This window comes from Anomaloglossus baeobatrachus, chromosome 1 (assembly GCF_048569485.1).
Source record: "Anomaloglossus baeobatrachus isolate aAnoBae1 chromosome 1, aAnoBae1.hap1, whole genome shotgun sequence".
Classification (NCBI taxonomy): domain Eukaryota; kingdom Metazoa; phylum Chordata; class Amphibia; order Anura; family Aromobatidae; genus Anomaloglossus; species Anomaloglossus baeobatrachus.
Window position 1 is genome coordinate 251,775,398 of NC_134353.1, and position 18,712 is coordinate 251,794,109.

The 18,712-nt window shown below is 44.3% G+C and overlaps 1 protein-coding gene across 3 annotated transcripts in view; it reads left to right on the top strand.

The window, feature by feature from the left end:
- The window catches only part of TRPC3 (transient receptor potential cation channel subfamily C member 3), a 403,894-nt gene that overhangs the window by 97,514 nt on the left and 287,668 nt on the right, over window positions 1–18,712 (top strand). For 2 of the 3 annotated variants that reach the window (XM_075349076.1, XM_075349087.1), the window contains exon 2: window positions 9,556–10,327. In XM_075349076.1, the coding sequence (XP_075205191.1) occupies window positions 9,556–10,327 (772 nt within the window). The remainder of the gene's footprint in view (window positions 1–9,555; window positions 10,328–18,712) is intronic. The other variant, XM_075349096.1, reaches the window with a different exon arrangement.

Consider the following 18,712-nt stretch of genomic DNA (forward strand, 5'->3'; position numbering starts at 1 on the left):
CAGGCCGCAGCCCCGCCGGGTGCGGCCCGCCAAGCTCCGAACGCTGCAGCAACGTCCAGCCCAGCCTGCACGGAGCCCCCTGCAACAGCGACACTGATCCAGGCCGCCGCCATGCCGGGCGCGGCCCGCCAAGACCAGGCCGCCGCCATGCCGGGCGCGGCCCGCCAAGACCAGGCCGCCGCCATGCCGGGCGCGGCCCGCCAAGACCAGGCCGCCGCCATGCCAGGCGCGGCCCGCCAAGACCAGGCCGCCGCCATACAGGGCGCGGCCCGCCAAGAGATTGCATCACTATTTTCCCCGGCCTGCAAGGCCAGAGCAGACACCGCTCCCCAGTCCACAGAGGTCCCTGCTAGGAAGACCCTGATAGGAGAGGACCCCGAATACTGGAAGCTGAAGGCTGACCTAGAGGCCCAGTTCCCACAAGAGATGGTGGATCGGTACCTGCTTCCTCCGTATACCCCCAAGGAGATTCAGGCAACCCCTGCAGCTGCGCCGGAGAGTCCACCGCCTGGGCCAGCTGAAGAACACTCATCCCCAACGCTGCCACAACCAGGGTGCAGCGAAGAACTAAGGGGGAGGGGAGGCCAGGAAGCTGAGGGGCTGACTCCGACTCCAGTGCCACCAGCAGTGGACCCATACCCAGAGCCAGAGATGCTGCCCTATTCTCGCTGGGATGAGGAAGACTTGACACCGTCAGCAGATGAAGATCAACCCAAAGACCTCCCCTGGGAGCCCACAGGCATGAATCCAGCCCGCAAGACACGGCGCAGCAGAACACAGGTTGCTCCAGCACCACAATCCCCAGAGCAGAGGGAAGTCACGGTCAGAGACCTGGAGGAGAAAAGGTGCCTAAGAAGGTCCAAAGCCCAGGCCAGAGGACCCCTGTGTTATGGCGTAGTGGAAGATTTCAATCTGAGAAGTGGTTATGGATTCATTGTAGCCCCTGGCATCAAGGAGGGGATATTTGTTAACAGGAGAGATGTAAGCGCTCATCTGCCTAGAGGACACCCTGGCAGAAATCTAAAGATGGGAGACTCAGTTCAGTTCACCATGCATCAAGGCGAAAGGGGATTGTATGCCCTGGACGTAGCGTTATGTCCCAGCAAACCTTACAGCCATCCCATGCTACAAGAAAGACAAGAAAGACAAGAAAGACAAGAAAGACAAGAAAGACAAGAAAGACAAGAAAGAAAAGACAGAGATAAAGAAACAGATACGGAAAAGGAAACAGATGAAGACCAAGAACGGAAAGATAAAGATCCTACAGATGAAACAACCATAGACAAAGATCCTACAGATGAAACAACCACGGACGACGACGGAGAGCAAGAAAGTCACAGGTGCTGGTGCCCTACATGCCCACGCCCTGGTGAAAAAGAGGAGTAAAAGTAAAGTAAGAAGAGAAGTTACCAGTTGAAGTTTTGAAAAGTTTGTTTTGCAACGTTTATGTTTAAGCATGTGCCCACAAAAACTATTGTGAGAAATAAACTTTAAGGCTATGAACTTGCTATAGCCACAAACTCTCGCAGTGTAAATAGTTACACCAAAAGGGCACCACCACCACCAGAGTCAGCCTGTTTAGGGGCTTGGCTCGTCTGCAACCAGGGGGGCCCGTCCGTAGAAAAGGGCCTTGGCTCACCTGCGACCAGAGAGCACGCCTGTTTATGGGGCCTTGGCTCACCACCACAAAGAGGGTACCTAGTCAGCACCAACTGTGGAGGCCGCCTCTGCATCCTGCCAGAAGAGGCTGAAGGCGCGGATCCACCAGGCCAGGTATACCCTGAAACCACCAGCCCATGAAAGCCGCCTCTACATCCTGCCAGAAGTGGCTGAAGTCGCGGCCAACGGGAGAGGAAGATTGGAGGAAAGGTCTGGGGAAACGGATGGCCCAGACCTGGTTACCAACAGGACCGGTGACCTGCCTCCTGAGAGGGTTTTGGGTGGGTTAACGGACTTGTGGGTGGAGGGTGGTGATGTCTGATACCTGGTGCTTTTAAATGTTTTACATGTTTTAATGTTTTATGCATTTTAAAATGTTGTCTTGCAGCCCGAGGACGTGCTGGTGATAACTAAGGGGGAATGTGGCGCCCCTGACCTGGTCAGGCACCACTGAGTACTGCACCCATGCTGGGGACAGTACAATACAGGTAATCCAGAAGGCTGACAGGGGTGTGGAACACAGGCGCATAGTGATCAGGTCTCACACATGTACCCATGAGAGGACCCCTGGGGATCCCAGGAGGGGGCAAGCCTTCACCTTCACTGGAATAGTGGAGGGGGTAGAGCCTCCATCTCCTCTCAAGGGGTGTGGTGGAGAGTCTGGTTGCTAGGTGGCGTAGGCAAGAACAGGAGAGGAGGAGCAGTGAGCCAGTTCAGTGTAGAGTCCAGGGAGCTCAAGTGAGGAGCAGATCCCTGGAGCTGTGCAATCTGACAGCGTCCGCGCAGTGGCTACAGACGGGGGAGAACGGTCAACTAGGAGTGCTGCCTGAAAGCCAGCTTCAGCTAGCGAGTGCAACGGAGTGGGAAGTAAGGAGACTGCTAGAGAGAACCAGGCCCAACCGGGCGGCAGATCCCGAAGCGAAGATAGATCCAGCTTTCTTCTGCTAAACCTGCCGGTGTGGGGCTCTTAAAGCCCACACCACAACACCACAAAAGCCGCAGCCACGTAACCGCAGTGAGGGCCCATAGGTCGCAGGAGGCAAGCAGCTGGAGTGGCCTGGTCCGGGGAACAAGCAAACGGCAAACGAAGGGGAGAGAGGCTTCAGCATCTTCCCTGGGTGACCCCCATAGGGACTAAAAGTCGGGGTCACCCCAAACCACCAAGGGCTAAGGAAGGCGAGTCAGTAGTCACCCTCATAAAGTCAGCCTGAAGGATACCTGGTTCCCACCTGGTTCATCCCAGCTACGCCCGGGCTACTCACCCTGCCATCAAATGTGAGTAAAGCCCTTGAAAGACATTCCTGCCTGTGTGGTTATTCTGCGACTTGTGGTACTACAAACCTACACAGGGCTCTGGGGCTTGCCTCACTCTCAGGAGGCCACTACATCCGACTGCACCCACCATCAGCCCCAGGCGTCCCTTAACCTGCAGTGGCGGTCCCCACTGACCGCAATACTGAGAGTGGCGTCACGATCAAACAAGAAGATTTCCTACCAGTGACGGAGATCCAGCAACGTGGAGTCCCTGAAGGTAATGCACCGACACTGACACTACACCTGTGGGGCTTCACACCTATATTGTGATGTAGCTGAAACAAAACATACAGCCCACCGAAATTGACAATATCATCAGTGCTGAATTGCCAGACTCTGAGAACGACCCTTGGCTTTTCAATACAAACACAAAGACATCACATGGTCCCTTTGGGAACTTCAAAAATGCTCTCTGTATTCAAAGAATTACCCACAAAACCTTATCCAAGAAACACAAACAGGACAAGGTGGATATCCAGTCTGCTGAAGAAGAAAACCAGTGGATGGTGGTTTCACAGTAAAGCTCAAAATTAGGGTTGGAACATCAATCCCAGAGATAGAAATTGACAACAAGTGGGTGGTGCTTTACAACTCCCTGGTCTTAAAAATTTCCCAGGCTCACATCAACATTGAATCTTGTCACTCCATAAAACCAATCAAGTACATATGCAAATATTTCCACAAAGGAAGTGATCAAGCAGTTTTTGAACTCCAGAGAAATGGACCGATTATTGATGAAGTGCAGGCATTTTAGATGGGCAGATATTTCAGCAGCAATAAAGCTGTTTGGAGAATACTAGGGTTCTCTATTCATAAGCGCTACCCACTAGTTGTATATCTGAGTGTTCACTTGGAAATGGACAAAGGATTTACTTTGACCCAGCAACCTGCACCAGCAGCTTGTAAGAACACCTAAAGGGGGCTTTACACGCTACGACATCGCTAATGCGAACTCGTTGGGGTCACAGAATTGGTGATGCACATTCGGCCGCATTAGCGATGCCGTTGCGTGTGACTCCTATGAGCGATTTTGCATCGTTGCAAAAACGTGCAAAATCGCTCATCGGTGACATGGGGGTCCATTCTCAAAAATCGTTACTGCAGCATTAGCGAGGTTGTTCCTCGTTTCTGCGGCAGCACACATTGCTCCGTGTGACACCGCAGGAACGAGGAACCTCTCCTTACCTGCCTCCCGGCCGCTATGCGGAAGGAAGGAGGTGGGCGGGATGTTACGTCTCGCTCATCTCCGCCCCTCCGCTTCTATTGGGCGGCGGTTCAGGGACGCAGCTGTGACGTCGCTGTGACGCTGAATGAACTGCCCCCTTAGAAAGGAGGCAGTTCGCCGGTCACAGCGACGTCGACGGGCAGGTAAGTAGTGTGACGGGTCTAGGTGATGTTGTGCGGCACGGGCAGCGATTTGCCCGTGTCGCACAACAGATGGGGGCGGGTACCCACGCTAGCGGTATCGGTACCGATATCGCAGCGTGTAACGCGGCCTTAAGACCACCCTCTTGGCATGTTTTGAATTGTGTCAACAAGATCCATTTGCAAAAACAATTCTCTACTGTGATGTATCAAAGTACTACACGTGGAACGCATCTAGAAAACCACTGGATTGGAGGAAACAAGGACTTGATGTTGAAGGCCATCCGAGGGTCAAAGCAAATGATACTCTTAGTCGCGTCTACGCTGTTCATTTGTCAAGTGCAAAGTGATTCACCTGCGCATTTTACTTCATGTTGTCAAGAGTCCACCATCATTTTCTGACCTGAAGACTGTCGGAGGCTATGTCTTTGAAACATTTCGAGAAGCTTGCCAAAGACAAGGACTTCTATAAAATGATGGACACTGGGACATGACTCTTAATGAAGCAGCAGCCACACAAACCCCAAATTGATTAAAACACCTCTTTGCTATTCTTCTAACAAACTGTAACATTTCAAATCCTGTTAACATTTGGACAAAGTACAAAAGTTATCTCAGTGAGGACATCTTCATGCAGGTTAAAAAGGAAAATCCTCAACAACTTTTCAACTTCACTGAAAACATTTTCAACAAAGCCTTAATTCTACTTGAAGACCAGAGCATTGCAATGTCCGGAAAAGCATTACATCGGCTTGACTTGCCTACTCCAACAAGAAGTCAGGAAGTTACCCAAATGTGCAGGGAGATTTTCATAGAAACAAACTACAACATTGATGAATTCTCAGCACTTGCAGTCACAACGAGCCATTGTTAGCACCAGACCAAAGAGATCAATTTTTACAATCAAATTTTAAGTTTCAATGCAACCAGCAAAAGTGGGATTGTCTTCCTGGATGCTCCCGGTGGAACAGGAAAGACATTTTTAATCAACTTGCTTCTGGCGAACTTTCGGTAAGAACAAAATGTTGCACGTGCAGTGGCATTTTCTGCAATTGCAGCTACACTTTTAACTGGTGGTGGGACAGCAGATTTGACATTCAAGCTACTGCTTAACCTGTATCACAGTGACAACCCAGTGTGTAACATTGCCAAGAGATCGGGACAGGCCAAACTGCTTCAAAAGTGCAGTGCCATCATTTGGGATGAATGCACCATGTCACACAAGAGGGCTCTGGAAGCAGGGGACAGACTGCTGCAAAACTTGCATGGAAACAATTCTATCATGGGAGGTGTAGTTGTTGTTTTGACAGGTGACTTTCATCAAACACTATTCCAAGATCAACCCCTGCAGATGAACTCAATGACTGTCTAAAAGCATCGTACCCTTTGGAGACAAGTGAAGAAAATATTGCTGAACACAAACATGAGGTCCACATAACAGCCAATGTTTATGTTAGACTGTTCTGAAGCCAGCTGCTGACTATTAGAGATAGCAGTGCACCAGTAAACTCAACCACTGGACAGATCATGTTTCCCAGCAACTTTTGCTACATTTTGACATCCATTGAGGAGCTAAAAGGAAAGGTTTTTTCAAAAATGCAAAGCAACTTCAGAAAATCTGTCTAGCTATGTGAAAGGGCTATTCTAACTCCATAAAATGATAGCATCAACAAGATCAATCGTCAAATTCTAAGGGCGGCTTTGCACATTGCAACATCGCACGTGCGATGTCGGTGGGGTCAAATCGAAAGTGACGCACATCCGGCGTCACTTTTGACATCGTAGTGTGTAAATCCTAGATGATACGATTAACGAGCGCAAAAGCGTCGTTATCGTATCATCGGTGTAAGCTCCGACTTTTTCATAATTACGCTGCCGCGACAGGTACGATGTTGTTCCTCGTTCCTGCGGCAGCACACATCGATGCATGTGAAGCTGCAGGAGCAAGGAACATCACCTTACCTGCCGCCGGCGGCTATACAGAAGAAAGAAGGTGGGCGGGATGTTTACCTCCTGCTCATCTCCGCCCCTCCGCTTTGATTGGCCGCCCCCCGTGTGACGTCGCTGTGACGTTGTACGACCCGCCCCCTTAGGAAGGAGGCGGGATGCCGGCCACAGCGACGTCGCAGGACGGGTGAGTGCATGTGAAGCTGGCGTAGCGTTAATGTTTGCTACGCCAGGAATCACAAGATATCGCTGCTGCGAAGGGGGCGGGGACTATCGCGTGCGACATCGCAGCATCAGCTTGCGATGTCGCAACGTGCAAAGCCCGCCTAAGTCTCCTTCAAAGTGTGTGCAGGACTTACAAGTTGGTGGATACAGTGACAGACCCTGCTCAAGAATTATTCTTTCCTACAAAGTTTCTCAACTCGACCACAAGGACTTCCTCAGCGTAACCTCATTCTAAATTCTAAAGTATCTATTATGTTGTTGATAAATTTAGATCCACCAAAGCTGTATAATGGAAGAAGACACTTAATTAAGACCCTTTTCCATATGTAATTGAAGCAACCATTTCGACAGGCTGTACCAAAGGAGAGGATGTTTTCATTCCAACAATTCCACTCATTTAATTTGATTTGTCTTTTGATTTGAAATGCCTCTAGTTTCCAGTTCGACTGGTATTTACAACGTCCATTAACAAGGCTCAGGGACAGTCCTTGAAAGTAGCAAGTATCGATTTGCAATCTCCGTGCTTTTCCTATGGTCACTTTATATGGCCTGTTCAAGAGTTGTGTGGCGCCCTGGCCTAGCCAGGTTGTCACAGATAACACACAAACACCCCCACCCCCATCAGACAGGTACACCAGCCAAACAAAAACCCTTGTTGCCTCCCTCCAGTGTCTGATGTCCACACCAGGTGGGGCGGAGCTAAGCGGTTGGCTCCACCCACCAAGGAGTTCACAGGCCTGGAGGCGGGAAAAGTTTCAGTTTAGTCCAGGAGGTGGAAGTGAGAGGAGTGAACACTTGGGTGTCTGGGTTTGTGGCCCAGGCACTGACAGCAAGGTTGGCAGACGGTGGTGGCCGTCTGCAGGAGTGATGGAGCAACGCAGACCCGTAGGACCGGGGTCGGGCGACGGCCCGCCGGTACCGACCGGGGAGCGAAGTGAAGCCAGCATACACAGGCAGGGCCATCGGACCCCGACCAGGCTTGGAGCCACCGCCAATAGTCAGATCCAAATGTGACTGGAACCCCAGGGGTTTCATAACTGCAAAAGTCCCGATTGAAGGCAACCGCCCACACCGTGAGGGTATACAGCTACCGCCTAAGGCTAGAGACCCAAGGGCCAGCGCCTGCGGGCAAACGGGCTCCTCCGGTACCCATACACCGGGGAGCGGACTACCGTTGGGAATCCATAGTAGTCAGAAGGAGAACATCAAGGTGCAGGGAAAGACAGCCGCCATCACCTGTCCGGGGAGAGGCACTGCATCCAGCTGTGTGACCCGTCCATCCAGCCGTTTGGTTTACCAAGGACTTTGTACCTTTCTTGCTGAGTGAGTACACCCGTGCCATCCGGCACCGCGCCGCGCTGTCCCTGCAACCCTGCACCTCGCCAGCCCTGCCTCCCCGTCACATCATCGGGCCCCGGGACCACTGACCCCTACCCACGGAGGGGGAAAACAACATCCCAGCTGCTCCCTACCATCGCGGGATCCCCGTCATCAGCAGCGGTGGTGCCTATCTTCACCACGACCCGTGGGTGGCGTCACGGACTAAATTCCCCAAACCAACCACCCCTTTCACTCACGGGTGAGGAGTGCCGCTCGAGTCCCCGGATCCGGCCCACCGCTCGAGCCACCGAGCAGCCAATGCAGCAGCGCCGGACCCGAGCATTAGCGAGCACAGCGCAGTGGCGTCCTCCCTGCCCGCGACAGTTGGAACTGCCAAAAATCTGTTTTTGCACAGGAATGAAAAATGAAGAATGTTGTTTATCAAAACAAGGAGTTTTAGATGAAGTACTTCATAATACTTGGGTAACCATTTAATTAATTTGTGTTGCATTTGTGTGCTGTTGAATATATCATATGAAAAGCTTCTACTACTTTTACTTTTCGATTTTTAATAATATTTTTTAAGCCATTCTATTTGGTCATATATCAGTGAGAAAATGTTTATTTTTCATTCGGTTATTTGTCATATCAGACAGATCAAAGCCGTCTCCATAACTCATAGATTTATTTTCAAACTGAAAAACAAGAAATTATGAAATGTATCATTCAATGCTGAGAAAAAGTAAATAAATCCCCTGCAAACATGAATAACTGCATAAAAAGGCAACCGCATGATCTGCGGAGAGTTTTCTTCTTTTCTTAGTTGGATTGGGGAGGAGTTGATCATGAAGGTTATGTACTTTTCCAATCCATGTAACTGTTATGTATTATGAGTCTGCTTGGAAATATCGCTAGGAATGTTAAATATCATAAGAATGTGCACATGAAATAATAATTCACTTCTGATAATTAATTTTTGAGACATTACTTTGGATTTGACATTAATAAAAAGTCAGATTTAAAAGCAAGTTGTTGCATGGTATAACATCATGCAAATTTCATGCAAATTAACACAAATCCTTTTTTACTCAAAGCATCGATTTTCCTTGAGGCATTTAAATATGATTTTTTTTTCTTGTGTCATTTATAATTAATGTAACCACATTAAAAAAAGCAGCACAATTTGCAATAGAGTTATTGGTCCTTTTTTATTTATATACATAAATCTGTATTTATCTTGAAGCCACTAATTAAATACATGGAGTGGAAAAATGAAATGTGCTATTATAATAGGTAATGATGGCGTGTGATGGATACGTCTGTTTTGTGATGACTTGCTGGAAAACTGTTCACAAATAAAGGTGGCTATATATAGCAGCCAAAGGTTGCCCAAACCATCCAATTCCAGCAGGAGCAGCTAGCCATCTAATGCATGTGGTAGTTTCCTGACTTGCCCCTTATCGCGGATTTCAGGGAAAAAAGGGATTGGGCATGTTGGATTTAAACATGATGAGCATTTGTTCTCTATGGATATAAGGAAATATCTGGCAGCAACAATATATTCCTATCACCCTATTTAGAACTGAGCACACATGTATGTTAAACGGGAGGGGATGACAGCTATGTAATAAGGTGTATGGTTGTATGGTAAACTATGGTGATTTGTAAATGGTTATTACGGTACATATGGACTGTTTGGTTAATTTGTGTTTCTTTCTTCTTCAGAGCAGGTGAAGGGAGCCCATCCATGAGAAGAGTAACCATGATAAGAGAAAAGGGAAGGAGACAGGCTGTCCGTGGCCCGGCATTTATGTTTAATAATCGAGGTCCAAACCTAACTGCAGAGGAGGAACGTTTCTTGGATGCTGCAGAGTATGGAAACATTCCTGTTGTTAGAAAGATGCTGGAGGAGTCAAAAACATTGAATGTCAACTGTGTGGATTACATGGGACAAAATGCCCTACAGTTGGCAGTAGGGAATGAACATTTAGAAGTGACCGAACTGTTGCTGAAGAAAGAGAACTTGGCTCGAATTGGAGATGCCTTGCTTCTTGCAATTAGCAAAGGATATGTTAGGATAGTTGAAGCCATCTTAAATCATTCTGCTTTTGCAGCAAGCAAAAGACTAACCCTTAGTCCATGTGAGCAGGAGCTACAGGATGATGATTTTTATTCCTATGATGAAGATGGTACCAGGTTCTCCCCAGATATCACACCCATCATCCTTGCTGCACACTGCCAAAAATATGAGGTTGTGCATATGTTATTGATAAAGGGAGCAAAGATAGAACGGCCACACGATTACTTCTGCAAGTGCAATGACTGCATGGAAAAGCAAAAGCATGACTCATTCAGCCACTCAAGATCCCGGATAAATGCCTACAAGGGACTGGCCAGCCCAGCCTATCTCTCTCTTTCCAGTGAAGATCCGGTTCACACAGCGTTGGAGTTGAGCAATGAATTAGCCAAACTTGCGAATATTGAAAAAGAATTTAAGGTAAATCTTTTGTATGTATACAACTTATACACAATATTATAAATCAGTTACTGCAATGTATTGAAAGCCTGCTGATTCATCATTGCGTGGTAATGGCTTTTATTTTTAAAAAAATATATATATTTTTGTTTACATTTGTCTTCCCTTTTTTATTTCTAAGCTATACAAATGTCTCTTTTTTAATTAAGATTCTATCAGAACTACTCTTTTACATACAAAAGTACAGAGTAAGTAGAAAGACATGTCATTTTAGAACTGGGGAATGACCAAAGGTCCCTGCATTTTCAGACAACTTGTTGATCTCCATAGATAATATGCTAGTTAGACAATGTCCACATTTCTTTATTTAAAAGTTACTTACTAAAAAATTACTCCAAAAGGCCAGCCACTTGGTTTCTCCTTACTGTCTAAATCACTGTCCACTGCCTGTTCTTAAGTGTAATCCATTTCTAGCAACAGAGATGCCAGGAAGGATCACAGGAAGTGGGGCAGGATTCCGCCTCTCTGCTTCTCTGTCATCAAACTGTCTTCAAATGTAACAGAAAGTCAGAGTTTCCGCTCAGGGCAGGAAAGTTAATGAACAATGACAGGAGCACTGCATGCTGGGATGTAAGAAAAAGGAAGTTTCTGCAACTATTGGGTTTCCAAAGTGGAGAACAACTGCCCAAAGAATAAGAAAGTATGACAAGTTACAGACTATGAGGGTGTGCACAGTTTCTGGATATCTTAGACTAGTATGTGCACCAAAAGCAGTCTTACTTTATGGAAGTGGATAATGGCACCAATGCCATGCTTTTCTTCCAGATTAAGTTAATAAGACAGGTACTATGTAACGGGAACCTGTCATCTGATTCATGCTGCCCAAACCACGGGAAGTATCAGTCAGATCCTTACTGCACAATTGCAGCCTGGTATATATTTTTCTGAAATGCTCTGACACTGCTGCGAAAAGATATTTTAAAGGTCTGGCCGGGAACCAAAGCCGGTGACAAGACTAGCCCGGCTTTGCCCTCAACAGAATCATGCCGGTGCTGTTAGAATCGATTGCACATAGCTTCCCATGGCAAGAGACCTGTCAATCACCTAGAGCAGTGGTAGAAAGAACCAAGCTAGTCTCATATTATGCGTTATGCTATGGTTCACTGACACATCTTTAAAGACAGTTAACTTTACAACACCAGCACGTTCAGAGAAATAAATACGTGACTGCAATTGTGCAGCTAGAATCTGATTCATGCTCCCTGTGCTTTGGGCAGCATGAATCAAATGACAGGTTCCCTTTATGAGCATTTTAATGGCTGCCATTAGTGTCTATTGGAATTTGGCATATGTAGACTAAGCAATTGCTAAAAATGCTGCAAATAATACACTTAAAGCCAACCTGCCAGCTTTACCAAGTCCTCCAATGTATTTATTGATCCTTTCATGCAGTTAACAAAAAGCCCCTTATTGTGACTTATAGATTTTTGAATCGGCATAAAATCAATTTTATATCTGGGCTAGCAATAAACTAATTAGTGGGAGTCTAGTTGTGGGGACATCTTTTCCCCTGAACTAATCAACCCAGTAATTATGCTACTATTCCCATGATTTGCATGAGCTGTGTCACTGCCGGTAGTGTAAATCAAATCTCTCCCTCCCTAACAATGCAAGGCCAGATGTACGCTACCCGACTTCATCGACTCACTGTGCATGCCCAAGAAGGCATCAGTGATGCAGACTCAGCCAGCTGTTACCACCGACACTTTGCAAATCTCGCAGGTGGCTCTCTCCTAAGTCTCTGCTGCTTCTCTGGGTATGGGAAGACGCTGATGAAGTCTAAAAGTGGACTTTACTGTACAATGCCAGGGAGACTGAGATTTGCAAAGGGCCAGTTGTGACACCACTTTTGGAGATCATGTCACTCATAATGATAACGTAATTAATAGGATGATTAGTTTGGGCAAAGCAGCGACCCACACAACTAGTCACCCACAAAATTAACATATATAAACTGATTTAAGGCATATGAAGAAATCAATAGGTCTCAAAAAGGGACTTGTTACGAAGTATACAGTGTGTCCACCCATATCCTGTCCACTGCCATTAACTTGAGAACGGCGGCAGCTATAGGCATAGAAGTGGTGTCTAGGTATAGTAAAGTAGCCATGCGCTACGCAATGAAACCACCTATAGCGCCACCTGGTGGAAAACAATGGAGTTAGCATTTTTATCTCAAAAACGGAACGAGATAGTGAAAAAAAATAAATAAAACAATTGTAGGGCATCATCATTTAAATACGAATCGACACCTTGCATTCAGAAATGCTATGATTAGAATGTGTAAAACTCACAAGGCTGCGGACATGAAGCGATACCTCATGGAGACCTTCCTACAAGTCATAGGATATGGTGGCTGCGTGGAGTGGCCTCCATGCTCACCTGACCTGACCCCATTGGACTTCTTTCTGTGAGGTCACATCAAACAGAAGGTGTATGTGACCCCTCCACCAACATTGCAGGACCTACGACGACGTATCACAGATGCTTGTGCAAACGTGTCACCTGCCATATTGCACAACGTGCAGCAAGATACAGTATGCTGTCCAGAGTCCAGATGTGCATTGCAGCTGACAGTGGCCACTTTGAGCATCAAAGTTAAATGAGCGCCATATGAGTGACCAGCATTCAATGTTTTGGGGGGGGTCATGGATTTCATATCATAGCATTTCTGCATGCAAGGTGTCGATTCGTATTGAATTGATGATGCCCTACAAGTTTTTAATTCACTTTTTTTCTCTATCTCGTTCTGTTTTCAAGATAAAAATGTTAACGCCGTTGTTTTCCAGAAGGTGGCGCAATAGGTGGTTTCATTGCATAGTGCATGGCTACTTTACTATACCTAGACACCACTTCTATGCCTATAGCTGCCGCCATTCTCAAGTTAATGGCGGTGGACAGGATATGGGTGGACACACTGTATAGAGGGATAAATAATTACATTGTGGTAGTTTGGGGACCTGAGAGTTCTTTTTAACACAAGAGGAAAATTAATAACCATATAACTCTATGTTGATTTATTTAGCTAGAAAAATTTTTTTTCACATAAATATTATACATGTATTTCTGAAACACAGCAGGATCAGTGTCAGACGTGTTTTGGAGAAATTATGCAGTGATGTATGTGAAAAATGAAGATTTGTTTTCATTAAAGCACTAATAGGTCCATTAATTAAAATGTCCTGAATGTAAAACTAAAACTGTGCTCGAGCATATGGCTCCATCTATCAAAACATAAATTATAGCAGCTTGCATAACATATTGTATATGACATTATATTTTGCCTCATTTCTCTTGTGCTGACAGAAATTATGGCCTATGAACTATTATATACTATATCATTTAACATCTAGAATATATTTTCAAATTAGAGTAACAGTTTAATAACAGTAATTTGTGATCTGGCTGTCACAAAGTCAGACATTCTCATTGTAGGCATCCTAAGAAAGAAATTGTCAAATATAATTGGGACTTGACAATATGAAAAAACAAATGGCATGATACATGAACAGCAAAGTATTATTAATCAAACCCAAGGCATGTAAGGGAGGGTTATGGTAGTATATTAGCCTTTTTAATTTTAATTATCACTTATGCTATACTTTTATTTTACAGTTAGGCCGTGTTCAGAGGAGTGTGTGAAAAATCTCCAGATTATCATCAAGAAAAAAGTTAAAAGTACCTAATGGGGATCTGTCAGCAGGTTTTTGGTACCTCATCTAAGAGAAGCATGATATACGCAAAGAAATCCTAAATCCAATGATGTATCACTTAGATTACTGGGTGACAAAATCAGAATTTTTAGACTTCATCTAGCAGAGCTGAGAAAGCTACCCAGCCCACATCAGGCTCTCAATAGACATTGAACAATGACAGTGAAGTATCAATCAGAGGAGGGGGCACACCGGACTGATGTGCACGAGACAATGTAGTCCGAGCAATGATAAGTCTTGCTGCTTTAACAAACATTTCAGGAAAACAACAGAAGGGACGGGCATCCTTGAATTCTCTGTTTTAACTCTTGTAGTATACTGTCTTCATAATACATAGCAAAACCTGCTGACAGTTTCTCTTTAAAAGTCTCTCCTTTTTTCTGTCGAGCTTTCACAAACTGCTTCTTTAGGTTAATGTGGAGTGGTGTCAGGAGAACTTTAGTGGGATGAACTAAACTTTCCGCAACTATGTTTCCGAATCCGGGTTGCAAAGATGATCTCGTTGGACAACTTTCTTGGCTCCAGTGATGAGTCGTATTGCAGCTGTCCCATTCACACAAAAAGCATGGGTACTTCATGTATCCTCCTTACTGCCCAAGTAGCAAAGAGAGAACATTGAGATCACCACATATTGACTATTCTTGATCCTCTAAGTTAGGTTTCTTTAGAATAAAGTCTAAATTCTCATAGCTTTCCTACAAGTGCGCAGAATGCCCTACAGGCGCTGAAGCATACTTGCTGTCATTGTGCAGTAGCACAGCTTTCAGACTTTTTTTGGATGAATCAATAAACAGTCTCCATTCGCTCACTTTGTACTCAATGTTAAAAAATAGCAAAAAAGCAATGTGTGAACATAGCCTATTACATACATTTGAAAATAAATCAGCAGCACTGTACTACATTGCCATTTATCAGTCTTCATTATACAAGGAGCTGCTGATCAATCTTTGGCTTTACCCAGAAAGAAACGAGATAGAATGATGAAACGTTACATTTATTCCACGTACTCTACACTGATGTCAACACACTTATTACATCGGAATTCCAAGTTCTGTAAGCCTAGCAAGAAGAAGGATTTCGGCTATGCCTCAAACCAGCCATCTGTAGCAGCCATGGCATCAGAAATGGTGTGAAATTTGGTACCCTTGATGTGTTTTTTCAGGTTTGGAATAGTTGGATGGAGACACATCTAGTGAATAAGGTGGGTGGTCAACCAGCTGGAAGCCTAGCTCTTCCAGTTTTGCCGTAATCACTTGTGCAGTGTGAGTGGAGGCGTTGTCTTGCAGGAACAAGATTCCTTTGGACAGCTTGACGCACCTTTTGGCCTTTAGATCTGCCTTCAATTGGTCCAAAAGTTTAATGTAATACCTTGCATTGATGGTGGAACCCTTTTGGAGGTAGTCCGCTAGCAGCATGCCCTCGTTATCCCAGAACACAGATTCCATCACCTTAGTGGCTGATTTTTCCACCCTGAACTTCTTTGGACGAGGAGAACCACTGTGCCTCCTCTGTTTTGACTGCTCCTTGTTTTCAGGGTCATATAAATAAATCCAGGTCTATTCCATAGTGAACAGTCAATGCAGGAAGTTCTTATCAGTCTGGAAACGCTGACTAATGGACTGGGAAGTTTTCACGTGCATGCTTCTCTGATCTGTTGTCAAACATTTGGGGACCCACTTTGCAGATAGATTCCTCATGTCCAAATATTCATGGATAATGACACAAACACATTCACGGGAAATCCCTATGATGTCTGCTATTGCTTTAGCTGAAATTCATCGATTCTCCAGTATGAGGTTGTGCACAGCATTGACGATCTCCAAAACAACTACTTTTGGCCATCCAGGATGTCCCTTATTGGTGCTTAAGTGGCCCGTTTTAAATTTGGCAACCCAGTTTTTAACTGTGGAATATTAAGGGCATTGATCCTCCAATGTCTGTAACATATCACCATGAATATCCTTCTCGAACTTTCCTTGCAGAAACAAGAATTTTATCACTCCTCTGCTCAGTTGCTGTGAATATTGCATTAGACTCCACCATTTTGATTTCCTACATGCATAGAAGACTGTTGCCATCAGCAACATGCACAAAATTTTGAAAACATATATTAGATACATAAGGCGATGTGATGTAACATAATGTAATGTAAGATTCATTACCATAGAAGCAAAAAAAAATTTAAAAAAATCATAAAGCCAAAGACATCAGCAGCCCCTCATACAGCATAAAGCAGAAAATAAGTGGCTATCATGATCCATACAGATATTCAGGGCATGGCCATCATTTCATATGCCTGGAATCCATTATCATTTATATGGAGAGATAATAATAGGTTATTTTCATTGTATATAGTTTGTATTTGTATGATTACTCAGTCATTTTTTTTAATGTTTTTTAAAAGAAAACTATATTTATTATTGGACTCTCTTCTATACAGTAGGTGACGTCTTCCCGTCTTTCTGCACTTTTATTTTTGCGCTTTCCTTTTCCACCTTGTTCAAGAGACGTAACTTTTTTATTTTTGCATTGAATGTTTAGGGATTTTTGTTGGACAAACTGTAGTTTTGAATGACACTATTCACTTAGCTGTTATTTACTGGAAAACATTGTAATTTCTTGTTTTTCTGATTGGGAAAAGTGAGGTGATTTAACCTTGTAGGTTATTTAATGTTTTTCTTAATTTTTATTAACCTTATTTTGCTTTTTATAGTTCCCCAACAGGACTTTAACCTACAATACTTTAGTTTTGAAGTATGTAGTAAATTATAGGAGTACAAACGTGGTGGCAATAAGGTCCATCATTAGGCCTCTGGCTCCAATGACCACCCGCAATTGCAGCGCTGAGATGGAAATGGCCAACCAAACATCTCACTACCCTCATTGTAGAGAAACAGCATTTATGTTGTAAAACATCAGCAATCGGAGGGGAAAGTTTTCAGTTGTTTTATTTTCTTGAATGGGTTCTACTTTTTTCCAGGTCAATTTTCTTACCATCTATATATATTCATTATACCTTATTACTTAATATATAGCATTTCTACTTTCCATTAATATAATTTCCTAGCCTGATCATATTCTCTGATTCATTTTTCCAAACCACAAATGTTTTATGTAATTGGATTAAAAGAACCAATAATGTGTTTTTATGTTCCAGAGTTTAGATTTAAAAAGTAACAACAAATGCTAATAGTAATTGATGATTTTAATTTTCCTCTTTACAAAGGTTGGCATTTTTTATTTTAGTCACTTTCACTGCAACCTTTACTAACAGGCAGAGTTGAGCTAACAGATTTGCGAAATCCTGATCCACAACCATGTTGGTGGTACTTGGCTGCCATAGCACAGCCTTGCGAACCTCCTACTATCTGCCAACATCCCTGGTGCCTCTTCTAATTAGTAGGGCTGGCACAACATCATCTTAGCAGTGTGATGCATGATGTCATGCCATGGTTACTAATCAGAAGTGTCGGCAGATAGGAGGAGGCTTTTTGGGTTCTGGTCAGCCGGCCACAGAGTACAGATATTCCTGTTGGACTAGAGTCTTAACCCCTTTACTACCAAGGATGTAACTGTATGTCCTTGGTTACCTCCATGAGGTTATCTGATCAACAGAGATATGTGGCTAACTGGCGCAGGAGAATCGGAGATCCACCCATGCCTTTTAACCCTTTAGATCGCGCTGTCAAATACTGACAGTGTGATTTAAATGGCCACAGCAGGGATCACACTGTTCCCTGCTGCCATCATTGGCCCCGTGATGTGATCACGGGGTGCCTTATTGTTGCCATGGTAGCGCGGGGTCAGCTAATGACCCCTGACGCTACCATGACTTACGTCATGTGAGAGCCGACAAAGTGCCAGGACTCACAGAAAAGCAGCATTTCTCCTGATCATGCTGGTCTAATGAGGAAACATGCACAGGCAATCGGACACTGTAGTGATAAATTCCCCTAGGGGACTAGTAATATAAATAAAAAAAGTTTTAAAAAATATAAAAAACTTAAATAAAAAAAACCCTAAAAGTTCAAATCACCTCCCATTCGCCCTATTGAAAATAAAACAGTTAAAGAAATAAAAAATATACACATATTTGGTATCACCACATTCAGATTGCCCAATCTATCAAAATATAAAATCAGTTAATCTGATTGGTACATGGCGTGGTGAGGAAAAAAATTAAATCTTTAAAAATGCAATAAGAGACGATCAATACATAGCATCCGAACAAAAATGTCATCAATACAAGTGCCAGCTGAAGACACAAAAAATAAGCTATCACTGAGCCTCAGATCCTGAAAAATGAGAACGCTATGGGTCTTGCAAAATAGAGCCAAAATCCCTACATTTTTTACAAACTTTTGAATTTTTTTTACCTCTGAGATTCTGTAAAAGTATTGATGTTTGGTATCTACGAATTCGTAAGAACATGAGGCATCATATGAACACATCAGTTTTACCATATAGTGAACACTGAATAAAAGACTTCAAAAACAATCTTTGCAATTTTACTACATTTGGAATTTTTTTCACGTTTTCCAGTACGCTATATGGTAAAACTAATTACTTAATTTAAAAGTACAACTCGTCTCACAAACAATAAGCCATTATATGGCAATATTAGTGGGAAAAT